Raw genomic sequence first — 22905 nt, forward strand, 5'->3', positions numbered from 1 at the left:
TCTTGCAAATTGGGAATATATTTCTCAACAAAACTCAAAACCAACTGAACATTCTCTCCAGCAACATGAAAATCTCCCATACTTCAACCCAAACCAGTATTGTAAATCACATGAAAAAAATTTAACAACAACCTGCCTATCTATCCTTCCCTCTTCCCAGGGAGCCAGAATCAGCTTCAGTGGAATTATATGATTTGGGATTTCAGAGAAGTTGGAACACAAGAGAAGCTCTACAAATGTCATTCCTCAAATGATGAGCTCTTCACCATCATCATCATTTCAGTTTGGTTAGCCTCCTTCCAATTCTCTCTCTCTTTATGGTATTTGTTAAGTGTTTACTATGAGCCAGGCACTGTATTAAATGCTGGGGTAAATACAAGCTAGTCAGGTTGGACACAGTTCATGTCCCACATAGGTCTTATAGCCTTAATTCCCATTTTACTGATGAGGTAACTGAAGAGAAGTGAAGTGACTTGCCCAAAGTCATACAGCCGACAAGTGGAAGGGTCAGGATTAGAACCCAGGTCCAGTGACTCCCAGGCCTGTGCTCTATCCACTAGGCCACACTGCTTCTCTCCTCTATTAAATACTAAGATCCTACAACCAAACTTACTTGCTAAATCAATGCATCAATAAACTGATCTACTTCATAACCCTCCACCTGGATCTCATTTTTTTTTTTTTTAAATCTCCCAACTGCAAGTTTTCTAAATATCAACTTCTTTTTACATTGAAAATCTGCCTTGGTCTTCTTCCCTCTAATGGGACAGAAAAACTGAAGGCAGAAATAAAAATAAACTGTCCAAAATAAGCTTTCCTTCGCCCGTAAGATATCTCATGCCTTTCTCTACTAGCTTCAATCGGATGTGACCAGGGAGGCTGGCAATGTATAACTATTGCCTCCCTAGCAGCAAAAATAGCATGCTATCAATTTAACTGTTGTTTGCCAGGTGAACCAGCTAATGAATGCACTGCAAACACCAGGTATGCCAACCCGCTTAGAACATTGGCCACTTGCTGGGGTTTAGACACCACTGACCATGCTCCTGCCCGGGCATCCATCTCTATCACTTTAAGGACCGTCCTCACCCTAAGTTTGCTCAGGCAGCAGAATGGCCATTGGGGTAGAGAAGAATTAAAAAGGAGGTCGGTTGTAGTCACAGAGCCCAGAGAGAGCAGACACTGCCCCTATTGCAAATGCAAAAAGCATTTCCATCTCAAACTGGTACATTAATCTAAACACATTGCCAACTCAGGCTTTTAAGCCTATTGATCACCCGCATCAGCACTTAGTATTCTGAGCCCTTGAGCTGACCTCTCCATCCTGATGGCCTCTGTCTTGCGCAGTTTCTCTTCCCAGGTCTCATTCAGCTCAGCAATGATCTTCTCAGATTCCTGTGGAAATAAAAGGCCAGAGCTGAAAGAGTACATCTGTGTGTGTGCATGGCAGGTGGTCTTTCTTCCCAAAGCATCCAGGACTCATACTCCCAATTCTGGGCTGGGGGAAAAATATGCTGAATGATGAATTACAGCTGAGGACCTGTGCTAAACTCTTGCTTTACACAGCCACTCCATAAGCTCAGGTCTTAAACCAAATCATCTTAACCCAAATCAATCCTGCATGAATTGTACCCATTTTCTTTAAGCCCAAATGAAAATAAGTTGCCTATGATATTGACAAAGAACACTCCTTGCCCAACAACCCTACTGCTCACACCTACTTCTAAAGATCTTACCAAAAAATAAAAGAAAGTGGAGTGGTGCTCTAGAGGTAGTTAGTACTGATGTTAACAGTAAATGAAGCAGCAAGAATCAGTTGACTCACATATTCAGTGACCACAATGATGGAGCTATAAGGTTGTAGTTTTAGTGCCTGGGAGTAACCTTAAACCTCTAGGGTTGTGGATCTCAACGGAGGAAGCAAGGCACCCCTGTCTGCCCTTAAGGTTTTAGGGGTGTCACAGCCTCAATCCCAGTTCTTCCTTGCTATCCATCTCTTTAAGCAGTAGCATTCAGAGTGATTATTCAAAATGGCAGCTGCTGCCACCACCCTGTGGTATGTCTGCCCATGGTGGCACACACATTTAAAGGCCCACTACCCACAGTCTGCCCCGTTGGAAACAATTGCCTCCTAAAATAGTGCTGCTGGGCAGACAGGCATGTGAGGAGGGCGCTTGGGTCTCCTGGGTCAAAGGCAACTCTTGAGGACCTCTGTTATGACAACTTCTGCTCCTTGGAAGAGACATAAAATCAGCTAGAGGAAGCACTCAATAAATACAATTGAATGAATGGTGGACGCGCCCTGGCAGACACCTTCCTGGTCAAGCTAATCCTTCAGCCACAAAAGCTCTCTAAAAACAAACACCTGTCCTGTCACTTCGGCTAATATCTATATTTTCTCTCTCAACTAAGGTATATTCATCAGTTTATTCTTTTTTGGTACTTAAGTGCTTATGGTGTGGCGAGCACTGTACTAATACTTGAGAAGTCCCTGTCCCACATGAGGCTCAAAGTCTAAGTAGGAAGGAGAGGATTTAATTCACATTTTTCAGATGAGGTGACTGAGGCATAAAGAAATGAAGTGACTTGCCCAAAGTCACCCAGAACACAAGTGGCAGAGCCAGGATTAAAACCCAGGTCCTCTCCCAGGCCCAAGCTCTTCTCGCTAGGCCAAACTGCTGTCACCTTTCCATTAGATTTTCAACTCCCAGGGTAGGAAGTCCATCTTTCACTTCTTTTTTATGTTTCCAAGGGCCCAGTAGAGTGCTTTGCACATAGTAGTCACTCAACTAATTCTACTGTTGATACTGACACTGAATTTCATCGTTCAAAAAATTTGATAACTATCGTTCTAGGGGATTATGCAGCAAAGAGATGAGCAGTAATAACTACGGCTGACATCTGGCCATTTAACAAAATAAGGACAGAATTAACCAACTGCAAATGGAAGAATCTGGGCCCACTGTTGGTGATGAGATGGGAGGATCACTGGGGAGAGAGTGACATATTTGCAGAATGTTCCCTAACACCCAGTTTTCTATTTGCCTATAAAGACATTCATATTTGACACACGCATACACACACACACTCACTCTCAGAAACATCATCTCCTAGGGATGCAGCTCCTTCACTCAATGTTGGAAGACCGCAGTTACTAGGCATTCTCAAACAATTCTGCCTGACAGCCTCTGCACAGGAGAAGCAAAACCAGGTTATCTGGTTATCTAACCAGGACTTTACAAACCAAGAAAGAGCATGCCTATGCCAAAAGCATTCTCACCATTCATAGAGTAAAAAAAACCCTGTTAAGGAGCTTATGCTTCAGTGGCTTCCAGGGCTGCATTAAGGACACTGCAATGAATACAAAGCCATACAGAGACTCTTTCTCTCCTGAATAAAGCTGGGTACAATGGAAGAATTTCCGTTTTTTTAGCCAAAGGTGGATTAAAAAGGAGAAAATGGTTTCAGGATTCAATCTATTCAGATTATTTAAGTGGTGATGATGGTGGGGGAGGGAAGGAGGGGGCTGGGTTGCCACCCATATATAGGGGATGAGTTGCATTTACTTTAAAAGCTCAAGAAATAGCAGGGCTTGTAAGACTGAAGCAATCCCTTGGCTTCCTAGTCACCAAAGCCTATTATGAGTATTATAATCCACCCACTGCAGAGCTCGACAAAGGAGACAGAACTGCCAAAGGTCACATTTCCCTTGGTCTTCTTTCCCTTTCCAAGGCAGTTCAAGAAGATTTCCGAGATCTTCCCCAAGGAGGATGAAGAGCCTCGCCTCAAGAACTCTGGGGTTGTCTCATGTGCTTTCTAGTAATGTGTAGGTTTTATCCGGCAGTAAGAAGCCCTGGTGTTCTATGCCAATCTAAGAGCCACGAGTTGCTTTGGTCTCTGAATCACCCCAAAGATTTTAAGAACACTGGTTAAAATTCCAAACTGCAAAAAGACACAATCTGACTATTTTTCCAAGGAGGAGCCATAAAAGCAATCACACACACGTGTGCTTATCTCGCCCCACCCCCGCGACACCCCTTTTAATAAATAGGCAAGAGTTTGATGAGTTTATTCCTTGATGGACGTGAGGGCCAGAGAAGGTGATGGGGTGGGCCACCCTTCCAAAGAGGCCCCCAAGAAGCCACTCAAAACTTTCATTACAGTACTGAAGACATATCTCCCCAAGGGCCTTGTTACTCGAGATATTGCCAGGAAAGGGTTAAGAACGTGTGAGTGTCTTTTGCAAATTCCTTTTCTGGGTCAGACCATTGGTCCATCCAGGCCGGTATTCTGACTGCTCCCCTCGATCTTTCCTCCCCTTATAACCTATCACAAACATATGGCCCATGAGCCCTTTAAACTCCTCTCGAATTTCAGCAACAAGCGCCTCATGAATCCAAAGACAGCAGCTTCCTTCCCTCTCAGTTTTGTTGAAGAGACCTTTTGTATAACCTATGTCTATTTCTGTTGATTGGCTTTTCGACAGCCAAAAGCTGCCCCCTCTCTTACCCACTGCAGAAGGCTGAGAGCACTGCTCTCACATCCCTCCCCCCGACACCCACTTTTCCCCAGTGTGTTCTGAAGGGAGAAACAAGATGGCTATTTTTCTCTCCTCTGAAGCAACTCATTGTAGGGTGAGCAAAATACCAAATAAGGTGCCTGGCTGAAGGGAGGGGAGGGGGGAGTGTGAGGAGTAGGGAAAGAGAGAGTGAGGGGAAGAGGCCGGGAGGAATGAAGAGGAAGGACTAAAACCCAAACAAACGAGGCTTTCTTTTAAAAAGAAAAAAAGCAAGCAGGAGTCCATTCCGCAGACAATATCTTTTTCTCAAAAGGCTAAATTTGTTCCAACCCCACCTGAAAACTAAAATAAACTTGCATGGCAAGTTGAGTGCTCAGGCTTAATTTGCTTTAAGTTGTGAAAAGTCTCAGCCCTTTGAATCATTAAGTTGTCAAAATGCACTGCATTTCCCAACTGTGTTTTAATGAGGAGCAGTCATCTTGAATACTGATTGTAACAGGAAAAGGGTTCTCCCCACCAGCTTCCAGCATCAATCAGGAACTTATTGAGCTCCCTTATAGTGCTGCTTGCCTTTTTCGTTTTGTTCATTAAATCTTCTGGCTTACAGATGTCATTTTAGTGACTGGGCGTCAGGGGACTGCGGAGACAGCACCAGCGTCTCCATGGCAACAGCAGGTTTTTAACGGAAGGAGGATGTGCAGTGCTGCAATCCAGTCAAATGCCCCTGGCTGTGCCTCTTGAAAAGAAAGGCAAAACGCACGGCTCAGAACTCCCCTCCGGAGGGGACTGGGAGGCAGGAGGACGACTGAGGAATAATCTTTGCTTTAAAGAACAGCTGACAACTGTACCAACAAATGAGGAACCCACAGCCCAGCTTGGCTGTGGACTGCAGAAGGTCATTTCTGGACTTTTCTCGGTTTAGTCTGAAGGGAAGGGGAAGAGCTGGCAGACACTCCCTGAACAACAGGGCTGTCCTGCTCTTCCCTCTCCCGCTCACAAAGACAAGAGGATGATGCTGGCTAAATTATGCTATGCTGCAGTCAGGCACCCTAACCACGATCAAACCGCGCAATTTCTGTTTCAGAATGTTGGTGGCACTACCCGAAGACCAGGAGAACCTTCGTCAGCTGAAATGGCATTAAGATTCACGGACTCTTTGTTGGCCTCTGAAAGCCTACACTCTTTGCGTATTGGATTGGGCTTGAAAATGGACCTAGTAAAAACGCTTAGTGTGTGTTCAAAAACATTCCCTTAATTAGTATGCTTTATAGTATTCATTAACTTTTCCCGCAGTCCATCTTCAAGAAATTCCTTTCTACACCTGCCTGTCAACAATTACTAAGTTAGAGAGCTACCAGGAAATATTTCACTGTGGATCCACAATTGTCAAAAGGGGGGATTGGCAACATTATAGTCCTCGTGCCCAGTCCTCAGCCTTAGTGCATTTCTCTCCCACTTCTCCTACAACTCACTTAACCAAATGGTTCCTAAAAATGACACCCTAAGTAGATAAGTAAATTGGAACCAATTTTCTCATAGGAACAATGTTAAAAATGGAGGGTTGGCTTCTGAACAAAATTCAGATACCCTATTTTTACCAAAATTACTCAGAAATGTCTACTCAACCAATTATGGATGAATAATAGAGCTACATTAATGTACTGACATCGATTCAGAGAGGCCCCCCAACAGAGTAGCTGACTAACTTCACTGGCAGTAAAATGGATGTGTCAGCCTACCCTGGTGATCAGCTAACCCCGCCCCCACTCCCCAGCCTTTCCCACTCCAACCCCTCAGCCCTCCTTTCTCTCACCTCACTGCAGCTTTTGAAATTGTTTCCCCACTTTCACTCAGCTCTCTCCCCCACATCGCTGGAGCTAAGTGGCATAAAGGAGGCTAATGTTCCAGCATCAAAATCGATGTACTGTAAAGCTGAGTTGGGGGGTAAATTTAGAGACGCTGTATCGCTCATCTTCAGTTGAGACATCTTCAATTAAGGACTTTCTGAATATCCCTTTCCTGTTCAGATGCCAAGAGTACACCCCGCTCGTTCAGTCTGCGTCGGTACCTACCTTTAGACGTTCGATGGCCTCCTCTCCTCCAGGGGTAGACATGATCCTCTCCTGAATACTGGTCACTGATGTTAGGCCCACCTGACTACTGAGTGAGCAGGAAGATGGAGATGCAGTAAGGGACCCCATGGATGCTGTGGAAAAATTGCCAGGTCGTTGGTTCTCAGAGGCTAGCAAGTACCTATGCTTATTGTTCTGAAAATCTTTCAGATCTGAGAGACAGACAGAAAGGAGAGAAGGCAGAGGAGTGGGAAAGGAAGAGGAAAGCAGAAGAGGAAGGAAAAAAAGACAGGAAGGAAACACCAGTGTAAGAGAGGGTAGCATTAAAGCGCCAACACAAAGACAAGTTTAATAGTTCTAGATGGCAGTTCTGAAACATGTCTGCTTAGGGTCGGTATTCTGGAGGTATGAAATTCCATCTGATTGGAGATTTAAACCCAAGGCTTCCAGTTTAGCCAACATTACCAGCAAAACGGATCGACTTGGAGCCGGAACCTCCCACACTCTGGCCAACAACGCTACAGTGTTTCCCCCAGCTCTGGGTCTAGGAAATGCCAGCTACAAGCTTTGTATTGCTCAGGCCTCACCAATGAGCAATATGCAGGCAGAAACTCAGACTGAGGTAGCGGCTCTAAGATATGGACTAGGATCTGGCGAGAGAGAAAACATACGCTGGATCATGCAACTTCCTGTAAGCCAGGAAAACCTTTTAAAAGTCAGGGGCGGAGGGTAGAAACTTTCGAGAGGCTTAAAACTATCCAAACATTTGGAAGCCTCACAGGGTCCCTCTTCGCAAAAGCCAGCACTTCACCCAAAATGAAGATGACACTGCTGGGGCCAAATGGGAGGTCAATCTCATTTCTGCTTACTGGGATCCTTGCTAACATCCGGTCAAGGCTACCTAGGTGAATGTTAAGCCAAATCAGTCTATGTTTTTCCCTGAATTTGTGAGAAAGGTAGAGTTTTGAAAATTTCTCAAAATCGGGAATCAGGGGCACAGGGGGAGAGAACAATACGAATACCACAAATAACCTCAAGATACAAGTCAGCATTTCTGTGCCACCACCAATATTCTCCTGGAGTTTCAACTAACAGTTTAACTGAGGTTCCAGCACTTGGGGCATACAAAGAAGAGAATAAAAATAAAAACACAAGGGTGAGGTTTGAAGAGAATCAAATCAGTGATCGGTTGCTCAAGTGTAGGGAAATGAAATGGCTCCAGACCTCTCAGGGGCCTAGGTGACAGCCACCTAGTCAACCTAGCCCTGGCCTTGAAACCCAACCAACCAGTGGTTGCTTCAAGTCAGTTTGAAAACTGCCATCTGCAAATATAGGAAGCAGAAAAATGTCAAGCGAAAGGTGATTACAATCGGGGCGGGGAGGAGGGATGTGAGGAGAGGAGGCGGGGAAAAGAGGGAAGGAAAAAACAGCCACCTGGAGATGGCCGGAAGGTGGGAGAAGAGCAAGAGAGGTGGGGTTCTGAAAAGCCAACAGGCATGCATGCCCGACAGAGGGTCCTGGGGTAGGCCAAAATGAAATCCTTAGAATCAGTTGGGGCTGTTTTTGAAGTCAAAATGTAGGCATGCATAGCCCTCCCCGAGACACTGCAACTGCTCAGAAAACAGAGCCAGGCAGCAAGCTGGCGGCAGCAATAGCATCTTAAGCACAGAAGCAAGGACTGGATTGAGTCTTTTCCACATTGGTATCATTCAGGCTAGGAAATCTCAGACAGAGCTGTTCCAGCCAAAGGGGGATTATGCTGGAGTTTAACCTTAGCAATCAAGACCCTAACTGTCTTTACCTCCCTACCTCCACTCTTTAAGACAAAAAAAACACAAAACCCACAGGAATCCCCGGCTGCAGAAAACCTAGACCATTTTCTTTCTCTCTCCCTCTCTCTCTCTCTCTCATCTCCAGGAAATCACAGAAGCAGGCCCCTGTGGAAAACGCAAAGTAGGTGCTCAAAAAAAGCCAATAATTTTACAATAGGAAGACAATTGAAGCAGTATGGCCTACTGGATAGAGCATGGACCTGCCAGTCAGAAGGACCTGGGTTGTAATCCCGGCTCTGCCACTTGTCTGCTGTGTGACTTTGGACTAGTAACTAAACTTCCCTGTGCCTCAGTTACCTCATCTGTAAAATGGGGATTAAGGCTATGAGCCCAAAGGGGGACAGGGACTATTTCCAACCCAATTTGCTTGTACCCATTCCAGCACTTAGTACAGTGCCTGGCACAGGGTTAAGTGCTTATAAAATATCACTGTTATTATTATTATTAATAATAATAATAATAATGATAAATACCTAGGTAGGAAAGAATAAGTAAATGGAGGATATGGTTTTTGGGCTTTGTTTTTTTTTTTAACACCATCCTGCCCCACATCTTTTGAAAGCATAAGTAGTCAGTGATGATGACTTCTACTAAACACTGAAAATGGGCAGAAAGTAATGGTGGGGGTTGGGAGGAGGGTCGTACAAGGACTTCTTCCCTGCCAATACTATTGAGAGATCTTTCCCTTCGCTCTCCCACTTCATGGATAGGCTTGGATCCAAGCATCAAACATTCTCAGGTTCTTTTTTAGTTAGGGAAGACAACGGACACAGACAAACCATTCAGAATTGGTGGAAAAACATTCCTCTTTCTGAATTACACAGGAAAGGAATGGGCTACTGCTTCATTAAGTGTTTCTTCTTTGTCTCTGAAACTTACAGCCTAGACTTCTTGCCAGACTTGTCACAACTTTCCTCTTTTAAAGGAAAAATACAAAGCCGTTGGCTAACAGATAGAAGGAGGCCCAAGGAAAGAAGTGCCAAAATGGCAAGGCATGGCTAGAGGCACAAACAGGATCCAAATAAATATGAAGACACTTAACTAGAACTATCCTGGTAGTTTCCATGGGGAGTTATTTCTACTCACATTTTCATCCCAGAGAATTGGGTATTAAACTTTAAAGGATTTTCACTTCAGGTAATCAGGCAACTGAGGTTAGTTGCTCAAAGCTAGACACGGAAAAAAAGAATTCTCAATTGAGCTGATTCCCACAGAGTAGAAAAAATTGGAGCATAGAATAGAGATATCAAACCTTTTTTTTATTAACTTTCCCCAAGCCACCAACTGACTTTTACCCAAAACTTGAGTGACATAAACTAAAGAGTTGAAGGGTCATTTCAACTCTAATGGAAAATGTAATCCTATGGTAATAGCTCTGTCTGGAATTTCCCTGTTAGGATTGCTGGCATGCATAGCCCAGTTTAAAGCTGACCCAGCAGAGGTAGGTTAGCAAGTCAGAGCACCAGAAAGAACCAACACATATAATACACACATTTGCCTCCACTTCCAGAGAAATCATCGTTCAATGGATCGACTGAAGGGAAGCAGGAGGGAAAATATGAAAAGGATCAAAGTTTAGGCTCAACAGTGACAGGAAGGGAACAGAGGGATATCTGGTATTTTGAAAGAACAACTAAAAGAACACAAACACACAAAACTTACTTTATATTATCATCGTTTTCCACATAAGCCTTGAATCGAGCCCACTGAAAAAACTGAACCCAAAGGATATAGGACCTGTGACACCTGCTTTAATTTTAAAATCACATGGTCCTAATTTATCTTCCTAGAAATAAATACTGAAATAATCTCACTACACTTTGTAATTAAAAATTAATTTCTCAAATAGATATAATTGCCAAATCCTGTGACCACTGACTCGTTTAACAGAAATTTCTATAGCAATAAACCCGGGTAGTTTGGCTATCATCAGGCTCCTAAAAAGTCCTATTCACTTAGAGGTTGGCTGGTGAGCTTTGTAGATTTTCTTTTATACTTGAGGGGAGGGGTAAAATAAAGCTAAGAGAACAGCAACCTCAGCACTTCTTCATTTGGGCATTTGAAAGAATTGAACTGAGATGATTCAGATTCTTGGAAAAGCAGCAGAGCCCAAGCAAGCCTACTCCCAGGAAATCTGCTGTTCTGTCCCTTATTCCAGTCCTGAATCAGGGGAGGGCAATGAGTTAAAAAGGCAAAACCTCTGTGGTAATCATGTAAAATGGCCAGTTTTTCAACACATTATGGTCCAAGCCTTCATTGAATTCGGTGGTGTCAAAACAGGACTGGTGACACTCAGACCAATAATGTCCCAGCCGTACTATAAAATCCTCCCTGCAAAAACTTTCCAATGCAACTGCGTGGGGGCGGGCGCTCTTGGAATTGCTAGATACACTCCCCTCCCCCACTTCTTTGTATTCCATCATCTTACTGACAAGGATCCTGCAAATGACACACCAAATTTTCTTTAAACCCCACAAACCAAGTTCTGTAAACTGCCCAGAGTTGCCATTCAGCAAACCGACCATTTCCTCTCAATCAGAAGCCTGCTGTTTCCATCACCGCCTGTGGATTTTGTGGAATGGCATTCTGATGACATCTGTGACAATATCACAAGGGGAAGTTGTTTTGGGTTTTTTTTTCGATGACAGGGAGGAGGGTAATTTCTTTTTGAGTGTCAGACAGGACTTCAATTTTTATCACTAAAGATGTCTTCCCCTACAACCTAACTTTCTCAAGTACCCAGGACTGGAGAGGAGTTGCTTCCCTCAGCCAAGATCAGACCTGTTAAGGGAGAGAGATGGGACTGAGATGGCCACTTCATACACTTACTGTCGATAATATCTCCCAATCCTTGAGCGCGCAGGAGATCCTTCAGCCTCGTCACTTCCTCTTTCAATTCACGCACCAGTTTGGCATTGGGATCCTCATTAATAACAGCATTACATTTAATTTGCTTTGCCCGGTCTGCATATCTGCGGTCAGACAACAGAAAATTCTCAACTTGCTTTTGCCTGAGAGACAATAAACCAATCCGCTTCTTTTCAGATGCATTTTCCTTTTGTTTCTAACTCAAACATCCTGATGTTCAGTCGAATCTTTTATCGGACCAGTTAATGTGAAAAGGGATGAGAGATGAGGGAGCATATGATGAAGTAATTTAAATGGGCATTAACTGAGAAACAAAATGATAATATTCCACTCTTTCAGTTAGTTCTTTCTTATAATAAAATTTGTAGTTACACATTTATCAAAATGAGTACAATATATTGTTTCACATATATATATATATATTTAGTAATCATTTTAGTGTCATTTTACTGTGGGTGTAAGCATGTCCTGCAAAAGTAGAGCAGTATTTCCCTTCCGTGTTGACATCACCAACTACTGAAAGCTGCAGACACAAGAGCTCAAAGGAACACATGCACACTTGCATCCACATTTGCTACAATTTGGGGACTCCCACAGTTATAGGCTTTTCTCAAGAAACCCACAACTAATGCAACAGATACAATATGGCAACAGGGCTGTAGGCAAACTCTGAAATAAAGAAGATAGTCACTGTGCGCAACAGGTGGGGCAAAGGATGAGTCAAAATTGGCACCATCCAGCTCAGAACAAAGGCTGAAAAGGATAAAAGAGACTCTTAGATTGCATTTCTGATTCTGTGGTGGAGTCTGGAGAGTCCAAATGGGCCCCACTCCAGAGTCTGAAACTAGGATCCAACTCTCCCGTCATTCCCAAGTCCCAGGCTTCTTTGATGAAGGCAAGCCAAATATCCCCTTCTAGCTCAGAAGACAGGACTCGAGAAGACAGAAAGAAGACCTGATTCCAATTCCTGAGCCATGGGTGGGCCAGACGCAGGTTTTAGACATCTCCTCACTCCCAGCAGCATTTCAGCATAACAGCAAGGCTAACCTCTAATTGTGGTATAGGCTACCAAATACGACTATGGGGACTCATTTCCCATCAATCTTGAATGAAAAGGACATTCACCTGTCCTGAATGGTTTAGTCATTTTCCTGCCTCAATCAGAAGCTAGATTTATATGATCTCAGGAGGTACCTTCCAACTATACAATCCTGTGTTTCTTAGATCCACCTTTACTTTCATCCCTGAACATTTCCACCACCACAACCATCTCCACATGAGGGCTTCAGGAATGATAGCCCTAAAAATATAACATTTCTAGTTCCACACAAGTTTGCCTAATCTCTACTAAAACTCGTACTGCAACTCCAGAAAACAAAATCCTGACTAGGATACCTGAGCTGGAAAACAATAACTCTTTTTAGTTTGATCAGATTAAAGTACCTTAAAGTGCTCAAAGTTTCATCATAGTTGATATCAGCTGGACTCAGAGCAGCTACCATTGCAGTCCTTGAGTTCCCACCTGAAAAGATCAACCAATATTTAGCAGAACTCACTGACAACAGACTATTTAACCAAATGAACTACCTGGGTAATCTGGCATATTTTACTGCTAAGGGATTGTCCCCTGGGATTCAAAGCACAAATACTGCTAGTGCAATCCAAATAAAAATGTAATGTGTGGGTGATATTAAAAGTCAAAAAGGAAAATTCTAAAATGTACACCTCCTAAAATGTACACCTCACCCACAAAATACCAGGTGCTATAATTAATCTATGGTATTTACTGAGCACTTACTGTGTGCAGAGCACTGTACTAAGCGCTTGGGAGAGTACAATACAACAATAAACAGTGACATTCCCTGCCCACAATGAGTTTATAGTCTAGAGTAAGGGAGACAGACATCAATATTAATAAATAAAATTACAGATATTCATACATTCAATCATGTTTACTGGGTGTTGACTGTGCAAAGCACTGTACTAAGCGCATGGGAGAGTACAATATAACAACAGACACATTTCTGCACACAGTGAGCTCAGTCTAGAGGTGGAGACAGACATTAATATGTACATAAGCGTACACATGTAATATGTAAGTGTATATATGTAATATGTACATAAAATATGTACATAAGTGCTATGGGAAAGATAGTAGGCAGAGGTTAATACAACAGAGCTGGAAGACATTCGCTTCCCACAGGGAGTTTATGTCTAGCAGGGAAGACTGATATTAATATAAATTTAAAAATTACAGAGCTATCAGTCACATACGTGAGTGCTTACTGCGAGCAGGGCACTGTATTAAAAGCTTGGGAGAATACAGTACAACAGAGTTGGTAGACACATTTCCTGCTCACAGTGAGCTCACAGTCTAGAGTGGGACACAGACATTAAAGGTCTGGGGCTGAGAGTGGGGTGAATATCAAAGGCTTGAGGGGCAAATTAACTGAAGCAGATCATTGCCAAATTACTTACTAAGGTTAATCCCAAAGAAGTTTCTACCAGCTACCAGAACTGGGGTCAGAACTGCCTTACCTAGGTTTTCCCTTAGAAGCCAAGTGAGCACAGAATCCCTGTATGGAATAAAATCTGTTTTCTTCTTCTTTTTACTCTGGGGAAAAAAAAAACTAGTATAAATGCATATAGGAGTAAGGACTTAATCAAAAGGCAGGTAAGGCAGAAATCCCCAGCAAACAGAATGATGTTCTCTCTCAAAATTGTCTCTCCCATGGAGCTAAAATATGCCAAATGCAAAGTTACTATGGAAAAGGACAAAGCAATGACAGGGAACAAGCAGAATGCTTTATCAAAATGAAAGGTCATAAAACTTCAAAGCAGTTGTTTAAGGAAAGGATTGAAGGGAAGGATTCTTGGCAAGGGAGGCTTTTCAATCCACTAGGAAGCCACAGCCTTGTGTCCTCTAGCCCAGTTTCAAAAACAAAAATCCTTGGGGCCCAACAGAAATTTCAGAAGAGAGAGGAAAATCTGAAAGCAGCAGTGGATTGCTGAAAATGCTATGACTTTTGGGAGGAATTGTGGGAGAAACAGTGTTTCTTAGAAAAAGCAGACTTGAAAGTGTTTTGTGCTAAAATGTCTGTAACTGACATTATATGAATTCAATCTATATGTGCCTTACTTGAAGGTCTCGTTTAGTCATTATGCTAAATAGAATATGCAAGAGTAGTTCAAAGACTGTACCAAAATGGAATTACAATGTGTTTTTAAATCGAAAAAGACATCAACTCTAACAGTGTTTTCTTCGTTATCCTTAGAATCAGTTTCCCAGCCCCTTCTTTTCCTTCGTCAAATCCACAAACCTTCTTCAGATGTTAAATGCAAGTACCATAGATGAACTGGATGTAAAGTGTTTACTATTTAAGACCCCTGGAGACACGGTCCCACTCATTAGCGCCTATAAAATCCATAATCAAGAGCCTTTGTTCTTCATACCAGAGGGAACTGATCTATGCAGTATCAGATAGATGTGCCCTTAGCAGATTTGAAAATACAAAAGACATTTGCTTTTGAATTAATTTTATATCACAAAGTCATGGCATTTGGAAAAAACATACAGGCTGTGGCCATACACAGGAAAACTGCATCTTGGAAAATCATTTTTCAAAAGTTTTTCCAAAAAGATAGAAATATTTTGAGATGTTAATGGACGCAGCATGTAGGACAGACATCTTGTAAACTTTTCAGGAAGAAAATAGGAAGGTAAATGGCAGTTTTAAAAAGGAGGCAGGCTGGCAGACATATGGGAAGCAGCTTGGTCTAGCCAAAAGAGCAAGGGCCTAGGAGTCAGAGGACCTACGTTCTAATCCCAACACCACCACTTGCCTGCTATGTGATCTTGGGCAATTCACTTCAGTTCTCTGTGTGCACTTCCTCATCTGTAAAATAGGGATTCACTACCTGTTCTCCTTAGACTGTAAGTCCATGTGAAGCAAGGTCTGTGTCCGACCTAATTGAATTTTATCAACCTCAGTGCTGAGAACAGTGCTTGATGCATAGTAAGCCCTTAATAAATACCTTAATTAAATTAACAAGAGTCAGGATGACTACTAGAGAACATGAGTCTCTATCAGACTGAAAGCTCATCAGGAGTAGGGATTTTGTTTTATATTTCTCTAGTAATACCTCTCAGTACCTTGTTCCCAACCCTGAATCAATCGATCAGTCAATCGTATTTATTGAGTGTTTACTGTGTGCAGAGCACTGTATTAAGCACTTGAGAGAGTACAACACAATAATATAACAGACACATTCCCTGCCCACAATGAGTTTACAATCTAGAGGGGTGCTTTCAGTCTACTGTCTAGTCTGAACAAAGTAAGTGATTCAAAAAGTAATGTTGGTGTTGATGAGGAAGAGGAGGAGGAAGATGATGATGAACCAGAAATAATGTAAATTTACAAACAACCTAGTTCTAAAATGCAAAGAGCAGTTTGAAAAATATTCACTCATGAGAAAAAATTCAGGAAACCGACAAGTTACTCATTAGATTTTCTCTTTTAAGCGGATATATGGTGGGTATAGAATATTATCTTTATGGAAATTAATTTTTAACGGAGACTATGAAAATTCTAAGGATGGTAGAGGGGGTGCAGAGGAATGGAGCTAGATCTAGAGATCTAAGAATCTGAAGAGATGTGGGCAGGGATAAGATCTTCCAACTCTACTGTACTGTACTTTTCCAAGCGCTTAGTACAGTGCTCTGCACACAGTACTCATTCAATAAGTACCACTGATTGCTTGACTGATGGCAGATTTTCAGTATAAAGCTTTGGCCCATATCTCCGTGCTTCTTCTGATGTGAGAAAGACCATTAAGGATAATTAGAAAGAGACTTCTGCAGGAACTTGTATAGAAAAAAATGAGGATCAGCAGATATTTCATAATTTAAAATTATGCCCCAAAATAAGTTTTAGTTATGCAAGTTTGGTCTCCAACATATTTCTTTACTGTACCAAACTTGGACAAATAGCCAATTTTTAAAACCAAGTCAAAGGCAGTTTCTCCTACCCTTTTATAGGAAATAGGTGTTACGGCTGTGAAAAATAGCACCAGAAAAAAAGAGTGGATAAAAATTCAAAGGAGGATTGTGGTGTCCTCTAGGAAGACAAAATTTAAAAAATGACTTCCTTTCTCTCCAATGTATCATGGAAGAGTTCTTCAGAAATATTTTCATAGATTACACATAGAGGTGTATTCCCACAATATTGCAGTCTTATAGCTTCCCTGGATGTCCTCCTGACCCATTATCCCGAATCACTCCTGCAAAGTAGATTCAATCCATGTTGGAAAATTTGATTTGTAATTTGCCAGTCTCAACAACTAGATCCTGATGCCAAAGTACTGAAGAAAATGATCACTGACCTAAAAGGTTTGGGTAGCTCTTCCCTGCCTGTCCCTTCTTATAGCCTACTGACCAACTGGAGTCACAATAGTTAATTTAACCCATTGTCTATTCACTACTAAGCCCCCGCCATACCTTGCTGGTGCAGTTATCCTAAAGTTGAAAGCATTCAAAGGAGAAAGAAAGAACACAGGGTGAGCTTCGGGGCCATCACTGAAAACACAATTTAAATTATAGTGCCTCGAGAACATTTACATTCAATTTGGGTTCTCTGGAGATGAACACAATTGAAATTATAACTAGATACACAAATGTCCCCTTCCATTTCTAACTCTGAATACCCATGAACAAAAAAACTGCTTAGCTCCACTGTTTCACTGCTTGTACACTAGAAGCAGGAGGCATAAGAGAGAGATTTCAAAACATTTTAATTTCTCTTTGGCCTCAGTAATACCCATGTTCACAACCTATCTCAAGGTCTAACTGCTCCCTAGTTTTCTCCCACATAAATCATACAGACTCAACAGCCCCAACAGGCAGTCAATTTAATTTCAAATGCTTCTTCTCTGTGAAATGAAAAAATAAACACCATGGACAAGCTTCAGTTCCTGCCATTCTTTGGGGCTTTGTCACTATATTCTTATAGATGGCTTCAAATTTCTCACTGCACTTTCCTTCTTGTGCATCTGCAAAGCTCAGGGTCAGATTCAAAGTTGAACCATACTTCAGTGGCATTCTGTATTCAAAAAGCTGAGCAAAGAAAGAGAAGCCAGGTAGACTGAGGTTCCAGCAGGATCTTACTACCTATTATTAGCCCAGAATCTACAGTATTCTTCATGGTGTGTAATTAGAGTACTGCGCAGAATAAAGCTTACCACTTCTGCTAAAGCTGAAATGACTTTTCCCAGAGTTGTGAGAGATTTGTTGATATTTGCTCCTTCCTGGAGGAAACACAAAACCAGAATTAGATATGACTGTGAATTTCAATTAGTCTCACATAAAATCTGCCTCCATTAAAAGGGTCTGGTGGGAAAATCTAGGTCCCTGGAGACTTAACCAGAACTTTAAAAATGATAATTTGGGTATTTCTGATCATCTTATGAGGAAAATGGTCCTCACCATTTTATTTGTCCCTGATGCGAGAGACTGGGCTAGATATTATCCACTGATCTACTCCAGTGCAATCCTCTAAATCCATGACCCAAAATTCTTGGATTCTGACCGAAGCTTAAGTGTTCTATTGATGTTCTATAATATTTTTCATCATTAGACAAAACTTGAGGGAGTGGGAAACGAGATATTTATTCAACGAAGAGTATTACTTCATATATTATTATTCCATATTTTAACTGGAATGATGAAGCTAAAGTGTTGCTTCTGCTTGGGACCTAAAGGTTAAGGCATTTGGTGGAGTGCTGAAGCACTTCTATGGGCTGGGGTAGATCCAAGATGAATAAATCAGACCCAGTCCCTAACCCAAAAGGGACTCACACTCTAGGTTAATAATTTTTCTTCAGCCTTCCCTGGTTGACTCTCTGGGTTCTCTTCCTATCCCTCTAGCTGCTCCTCCTCAGCCTCCCAAATACCTTAATGGTGGGTGTCTACAAAACTCTGTCCTGTGCCCTCTGAGTAGGTTTTTCTGTTAGAAGATGGCACTGCCAGTGATGAGACTGCATCCCCTCTAGAGTGTAAATTCTTTCTGAGCAAGGAACGTATCTACCAACTCGGTCGTACTGTACTCTCCCAAATGCTTGGTACAATATTCTAAGTGCTCAATAACACCATGATTGACTGATCTATGACTATCTCCGCATCCTTGCACACTTCATCCATGAAAATGCAATGGTGCATCTTCTCTGGCTCCTTGCCATAGGTAATTAAGAGCACAAAGTACTACTTCCAGTTCCACCTAGACTCTGACATCAGCCCAGACCCAACATTTCAGCTCAGGAAATCCAGACTGGAAGAGAGAAATCAACCTCCTCTTTCTGAGCAGCCTCGATGTAAACTCAAAGTCTGCTGCTTACTCAGCCTTTGACTTTGGTGCTGAACTACTCACATCGCTCCAAACCTTTTCTACCTTTAGAAAGTTGGGAAGCCAAAGTGACTCAAGACCAGTGACTGGAAGTGTGGGTCACTCAGGATCAGGGACTTCATCATGATTTCCCCTACCACACCCTGGCCCACTAGGCCTCGCTGCTCCTCCCTCTACCGTCTGGCCAACAAATAGCTGCCTGAATCGTCTTCTTAAAATGCCCATTCGAAAACATTACTCTCCTCCTTAAAAAATTTTAATGGCTTCCCATATTTCTCCACTTGAAACAAATACCAACGGATTTAAGGTTTGCCACCAGCTTACGTGTCTGCTCTCTATTCCCACTACACCCCTCCACCTCTCTCTCTTCCCAAGCTTTCTCACTGAACCTCCTTCCTAGCTCTCCCATCTCTAAACCATTGCTCACATCATTCCCACTGCATCAAATTCTCCCCTCCATCTCAACTTCACAAAATAAAGTCCTTCTCTACCTTCCAAGCCTGCCTAAAAAGCCATGGCATTCCTTGATTGATCTTCCTTTTCTGTTCACGTCATCCCATCAGCCACCCTTAACATATCAGTCTAATTCCTTCTTTCATTTGTATCATTGATAACAATGGTCTTACTCTTTTGCTGATTCCACATTTATAATTTGTGGCCGCTTATCTTGCCCATTAGACTGGAAACTCCTGAAGGCAGGGAGTATTTCACTTCTACTGTTTGTTCCAATACGCCCAGTACAGTGCTCTGCACTCAGTGAATACAGAAGATGATGACAGGGTTGATTTTGAAAACAGATGCCCTAGACTGACCTGTCCAGTAAAAGGAAGCTCCTTTTGGCCCCATACCAACATCCCCCACCAATATCACAAGGTTCAATCTCTTACCTTTAACCGAGTCCCTTTGGCCCCAGTTGAATCAGCTCTCTCGCTCCCAGCCAGATCCACCAGGCTAATCTTACTGACCTGATGAGTGAGGGAAGCACGAACAGCATTAACAAAAGTGGGATGGGTAAGACTAGTGCTAAATAACTTGTGATGGGGGTTCCTTAGAAATGTGATTTTTGGATGGAGAAGGCGAAAGGGAATGATGTTCAGGAACCAAAGAAATGTGTCAGAATTGATGAAGCTAACCCCAGAGGTGATGTGTTGGGAAAAAGTGCCAGTGTTGCTTAATCGGAATCTATTGTTATGGTTTCAGCTCAACTATTAAACAGGCTCAGTTTGTGATATAAAAGATCTTTAGTTGACTTCCAATGCCTTAAATTCCACTGAGATTTGAAAAAGTCAGTTGAGTGTTTTCTGATTTAATTAGAAAATGAAGCAGAAAACAATCCATCTTGGGGGTGTTCTTGTTGTAGTTCTTCTGGATAAGAATGGTCTAAGATCAGGAGAGCCAGCTAAGTGAAGGGAAGATGTTAAAAATTTTGAGCTGCAACAGCAAAATCATCTGGCTGTATAGTGAGATCCTGGCTACCACAGAGGCTTCATAAACATATTCAAAAACAGCACCAGGTGCTGTGCAAAGTAAATATGGCAGGACAGCAAAGGCAACCTTTTATGCAAACACAGTGCGGAAGGGACTGTCAATCAGGCATTGCTCTTTTTGGCCACCCACACACTCGGATAATAACAACCATCAGTAGCATCCTCTTCCAACACCAAAAGACAGCTCAACCCAATAAAAGCCCAGGAAGAACTACACTGGAAGAAGTTTCCCTCTTTAATATGCAAATTTAATCATGGTTTTGAACTAGATGCGTCATCACACCCCAAATAAAACAGATTTGTGCCACAGAGCAGAGTTAATGAGAGAGTAATTATGTGGTCCCCTGCCAAGCAGAAACACTGACTTTTTTTTTCAGGAAAGGGAATGATCTGTATCATTCAAAACCATGTTTCCTCCTGCTAGGAACCTTTGGGACTCAAACCCTTAAATTGTTTCCTTTTAACTTTATTTTCTCCTAACTACATCACTGAACCACTGTCCCTAAATAAGGATGACGTGGGTAGCTTCACCAGGGCTGATGAATCTGAGCTATAAATACTCCCCACCCTCCCTGAAGGTGATCAGAGTCAGAAGACCACACCCTTTGCTCCTCCCCAGAATACATTAATGGGAGAAGGCCTTTCTATCACCTCCTACCCTCCAAACCTAGTCCCTGCAGTGTCTTTACCTTATAATAATCCATTTACCTTCTCAGTGGAAAGGTCTGTTTCAGAATCATGTTTCTTCTGGGTAAAAACAATGGTAAAAACAGCATGGGAACGACTACTGGTCTCGTTCATGTTGGTAGCTGCCACAGTCCTAAAATTGGATGGGAAGTTGCACACATGACAAGGGAATTTTTAGGGGGACAGCTACAACGGACAACAGAATCCACAGGACAAATTTGACAATCCAAAGCAAAAGCTGTAATCCATTTCAAGAGCTGGCATACTATGCCAGAATCACTCTTCATTCCCCTTATTCATGAAAGCTATTAAAGACACACTCCACCCTCAAAGCCATCCAGCCCCAGACCCTTTCTTTACCACACAGGCCCTTTCGAAGCCCTCTGGCACATTCGCCTTTTTCTTCTTTGGCAAGTACTCATTTATGCATTTTGCTACACTTCTATTCATATGCCATGATAGCTTTACCAGCCATGCTGTCCAAAGAGGATGACTTGCATTTACCGTGACAGGATAGCCAAAACCTTTCCAAGATTAAAACGAGCCACAGCTCAAATACATCACAGTTGTGACCGGTTTAGATAGGAAGAAAACACATTTAACATAAATAGGCTTAATTCCTCCCAGCAGAACTAATGCCTCCTGGGATTTCACAAGCAAAGCCAATTCCAAAGCCGGGACTATAGTTTCCTTCCTTTAACAAAGAGGGCTCCCGTTGGGCCTGTAGAGACCATCACTAATTTTCTTTCTGCCTCTACCTGGCTTTGTTCCCAGCATCCATGAGGTCTGCAATGTCTGTGTAAGAAGTAACTGCCAGCTTGGAGAGGTCTTCTACATAGGGCCCGAGAAGAGGGTGTTCTCGGACCCGCAAATTACCCTTGTTCTTCGGATTCAGCAAGTCCCGGACTCTCTCGCAGTAAATTTCCATGTAACTCACCTAGTAGTAGAAATGAACAGCAATTAGATGACTTCCGAAGAAAAGAGGAAGAAAACAGAACTGTCAGTATTGCCATTCCTGAAGCAGACTGACGGTCTATCCCGTCTGGTACTCCTTGTGGGCAGGGAGCACGTCAACAACTCTGCTGTATTGTATTCTCCCAAGGGCTTGGTAAAGTGCCCTGTACACAGTAAGTGCTCCATAAACATCAATGATTGATGGTGAGTACTGTGTCCCCTCAGTAGTTCCACAGGCAGCTTGAAGGACCCAGGTGATGGCTGTCTTCCTTGATATCTTCCCTCAGGGCTATGGATGTGCCAGTTAACATTCTTAAGTCTATTCTCTCATATCTTTTCATGTTCCTATCAGCTATTTATCTATTTAACCCTTCTCAAGTCTTGTGAAAATTCCAACTTTTCCCTTCACATAACTCTCAGGTTCCCTTAAAAATTAACTAGTCTTGTGTCTAAAAGTCAGAGGAAGAAAATGGTCCCCTGGAAGACTCAAATTTACACCCAGTGCTTCAGCTGGTCCCTACAACCTAGGGTGACACGTGAACTCGCTACTAGTTATAAAATCTTATCTGTTCTAAGACCAATTAATTAACCACCTTGCCCTCACTGAGATATTAAACTTGCACCAGAATTACACATCTAACCTGGCACAGAATCATACCGCCTAAAAGATGTTCAGAACTTAGATTCAGACAAGAGTAACTGTCTAGTTCAGACCAAAACTGCATTTTTTATTACATCCCAAGGACAGATACCCTACACATTATTTTGCAAAATATCATTTTAGTGTGGGGAAGAGCTTAAAGAATACTTAAAGAATCTTCCTTTTGCTCCAATAGGAAAAGTTTTAGAAAAAACTTTCAGAAGAATATGATTTGCTAATTTTGCATCTTACTTTAAAGTCTCTAATGGTATATCAACCAGGAAAAGATAATGAAAAAATCTCCCATATAGCTCTTCGTAACAGGAATTGTATCAATCCGCTTATCCCTAACGCAATGAAGAGTTAGAGTTACTTGTTTGTTTGTAAAACAGTTGACTCATTTTTCATTAATCAATTTCTTGGGTCACTGGGCTTACTCAGAATCAGCA

At 42.3% G+C, this 22905-nt stretch overlaps 1 protein-coding gene across 8 annotated transcripts in view; it reads right to left on the reverse strand.

The window, feature by feature from the left end:
• Positions 1-22905, reverse strand: part of KIF1B (kinesin family member 1B) — a 165872-nt gene that overhangs the window by 84334 nt on the left and 58633 nt on the right. For 3 of the 8 annotated variants that reach the window (XM_029065666.2, XM_029065669.2, XM_029065670.2), the window contains exons 6-14: positions 21621-21799; positions 20884-20995; positions 19576-19653; positions 17529-17594; positions 13830-13905; positions 12735-12813; positions 11253-11395; positions 6592-6725; positions 1316-1395 (exon numbers count right to left, since the gene is read on the reverse strand). In XM_029065666.2, coding sequence (XP_028921499.1) covers positions 1316-1395; positions 6592-6725; positions 11253-11395; positions 12735-12813; positions 13830-13905; positions 17529-17594; positions 19576-19653; positions 20884-20995; positions 21621-21799 — 947 coding nt within the window. Of the gene's footprint in view, positions 1-1315; positions 1396-6591; positions 6804-9915; positions 9958-11252; positions 11396-12734; positions 12814-13829; positions 13906-16788; positions 16807-17528; positions 17595-19575; positions 19654-20883; positions 20996-21620; positions 21800-22905 lie in introns of all 8 variants that reach the window. The other 5 variants (XM_029065668.2, XM_029065662.2, XM_029065664.2 and 2 more) reach the window with 4 other exon arrangements.

The sequence above is a fragment of the Ornithorhynchus anatinus genome, chromosome 5, assembly GCF_004115215.2.
Source record: "Ornithorhynchus anatinus isolate Pmale09 chromosome 5, mOrnAna1.pri.v4, whole genome shotgun sequence".
NCBI classification, from domain to species: domain Eukaryota; kingdom Metazoa; phylum Chordata; class Mammalia; order Monotremata; family Ornithorhynchidae; genus Ornithorhynchus; species Ornithorhynchus anatinus.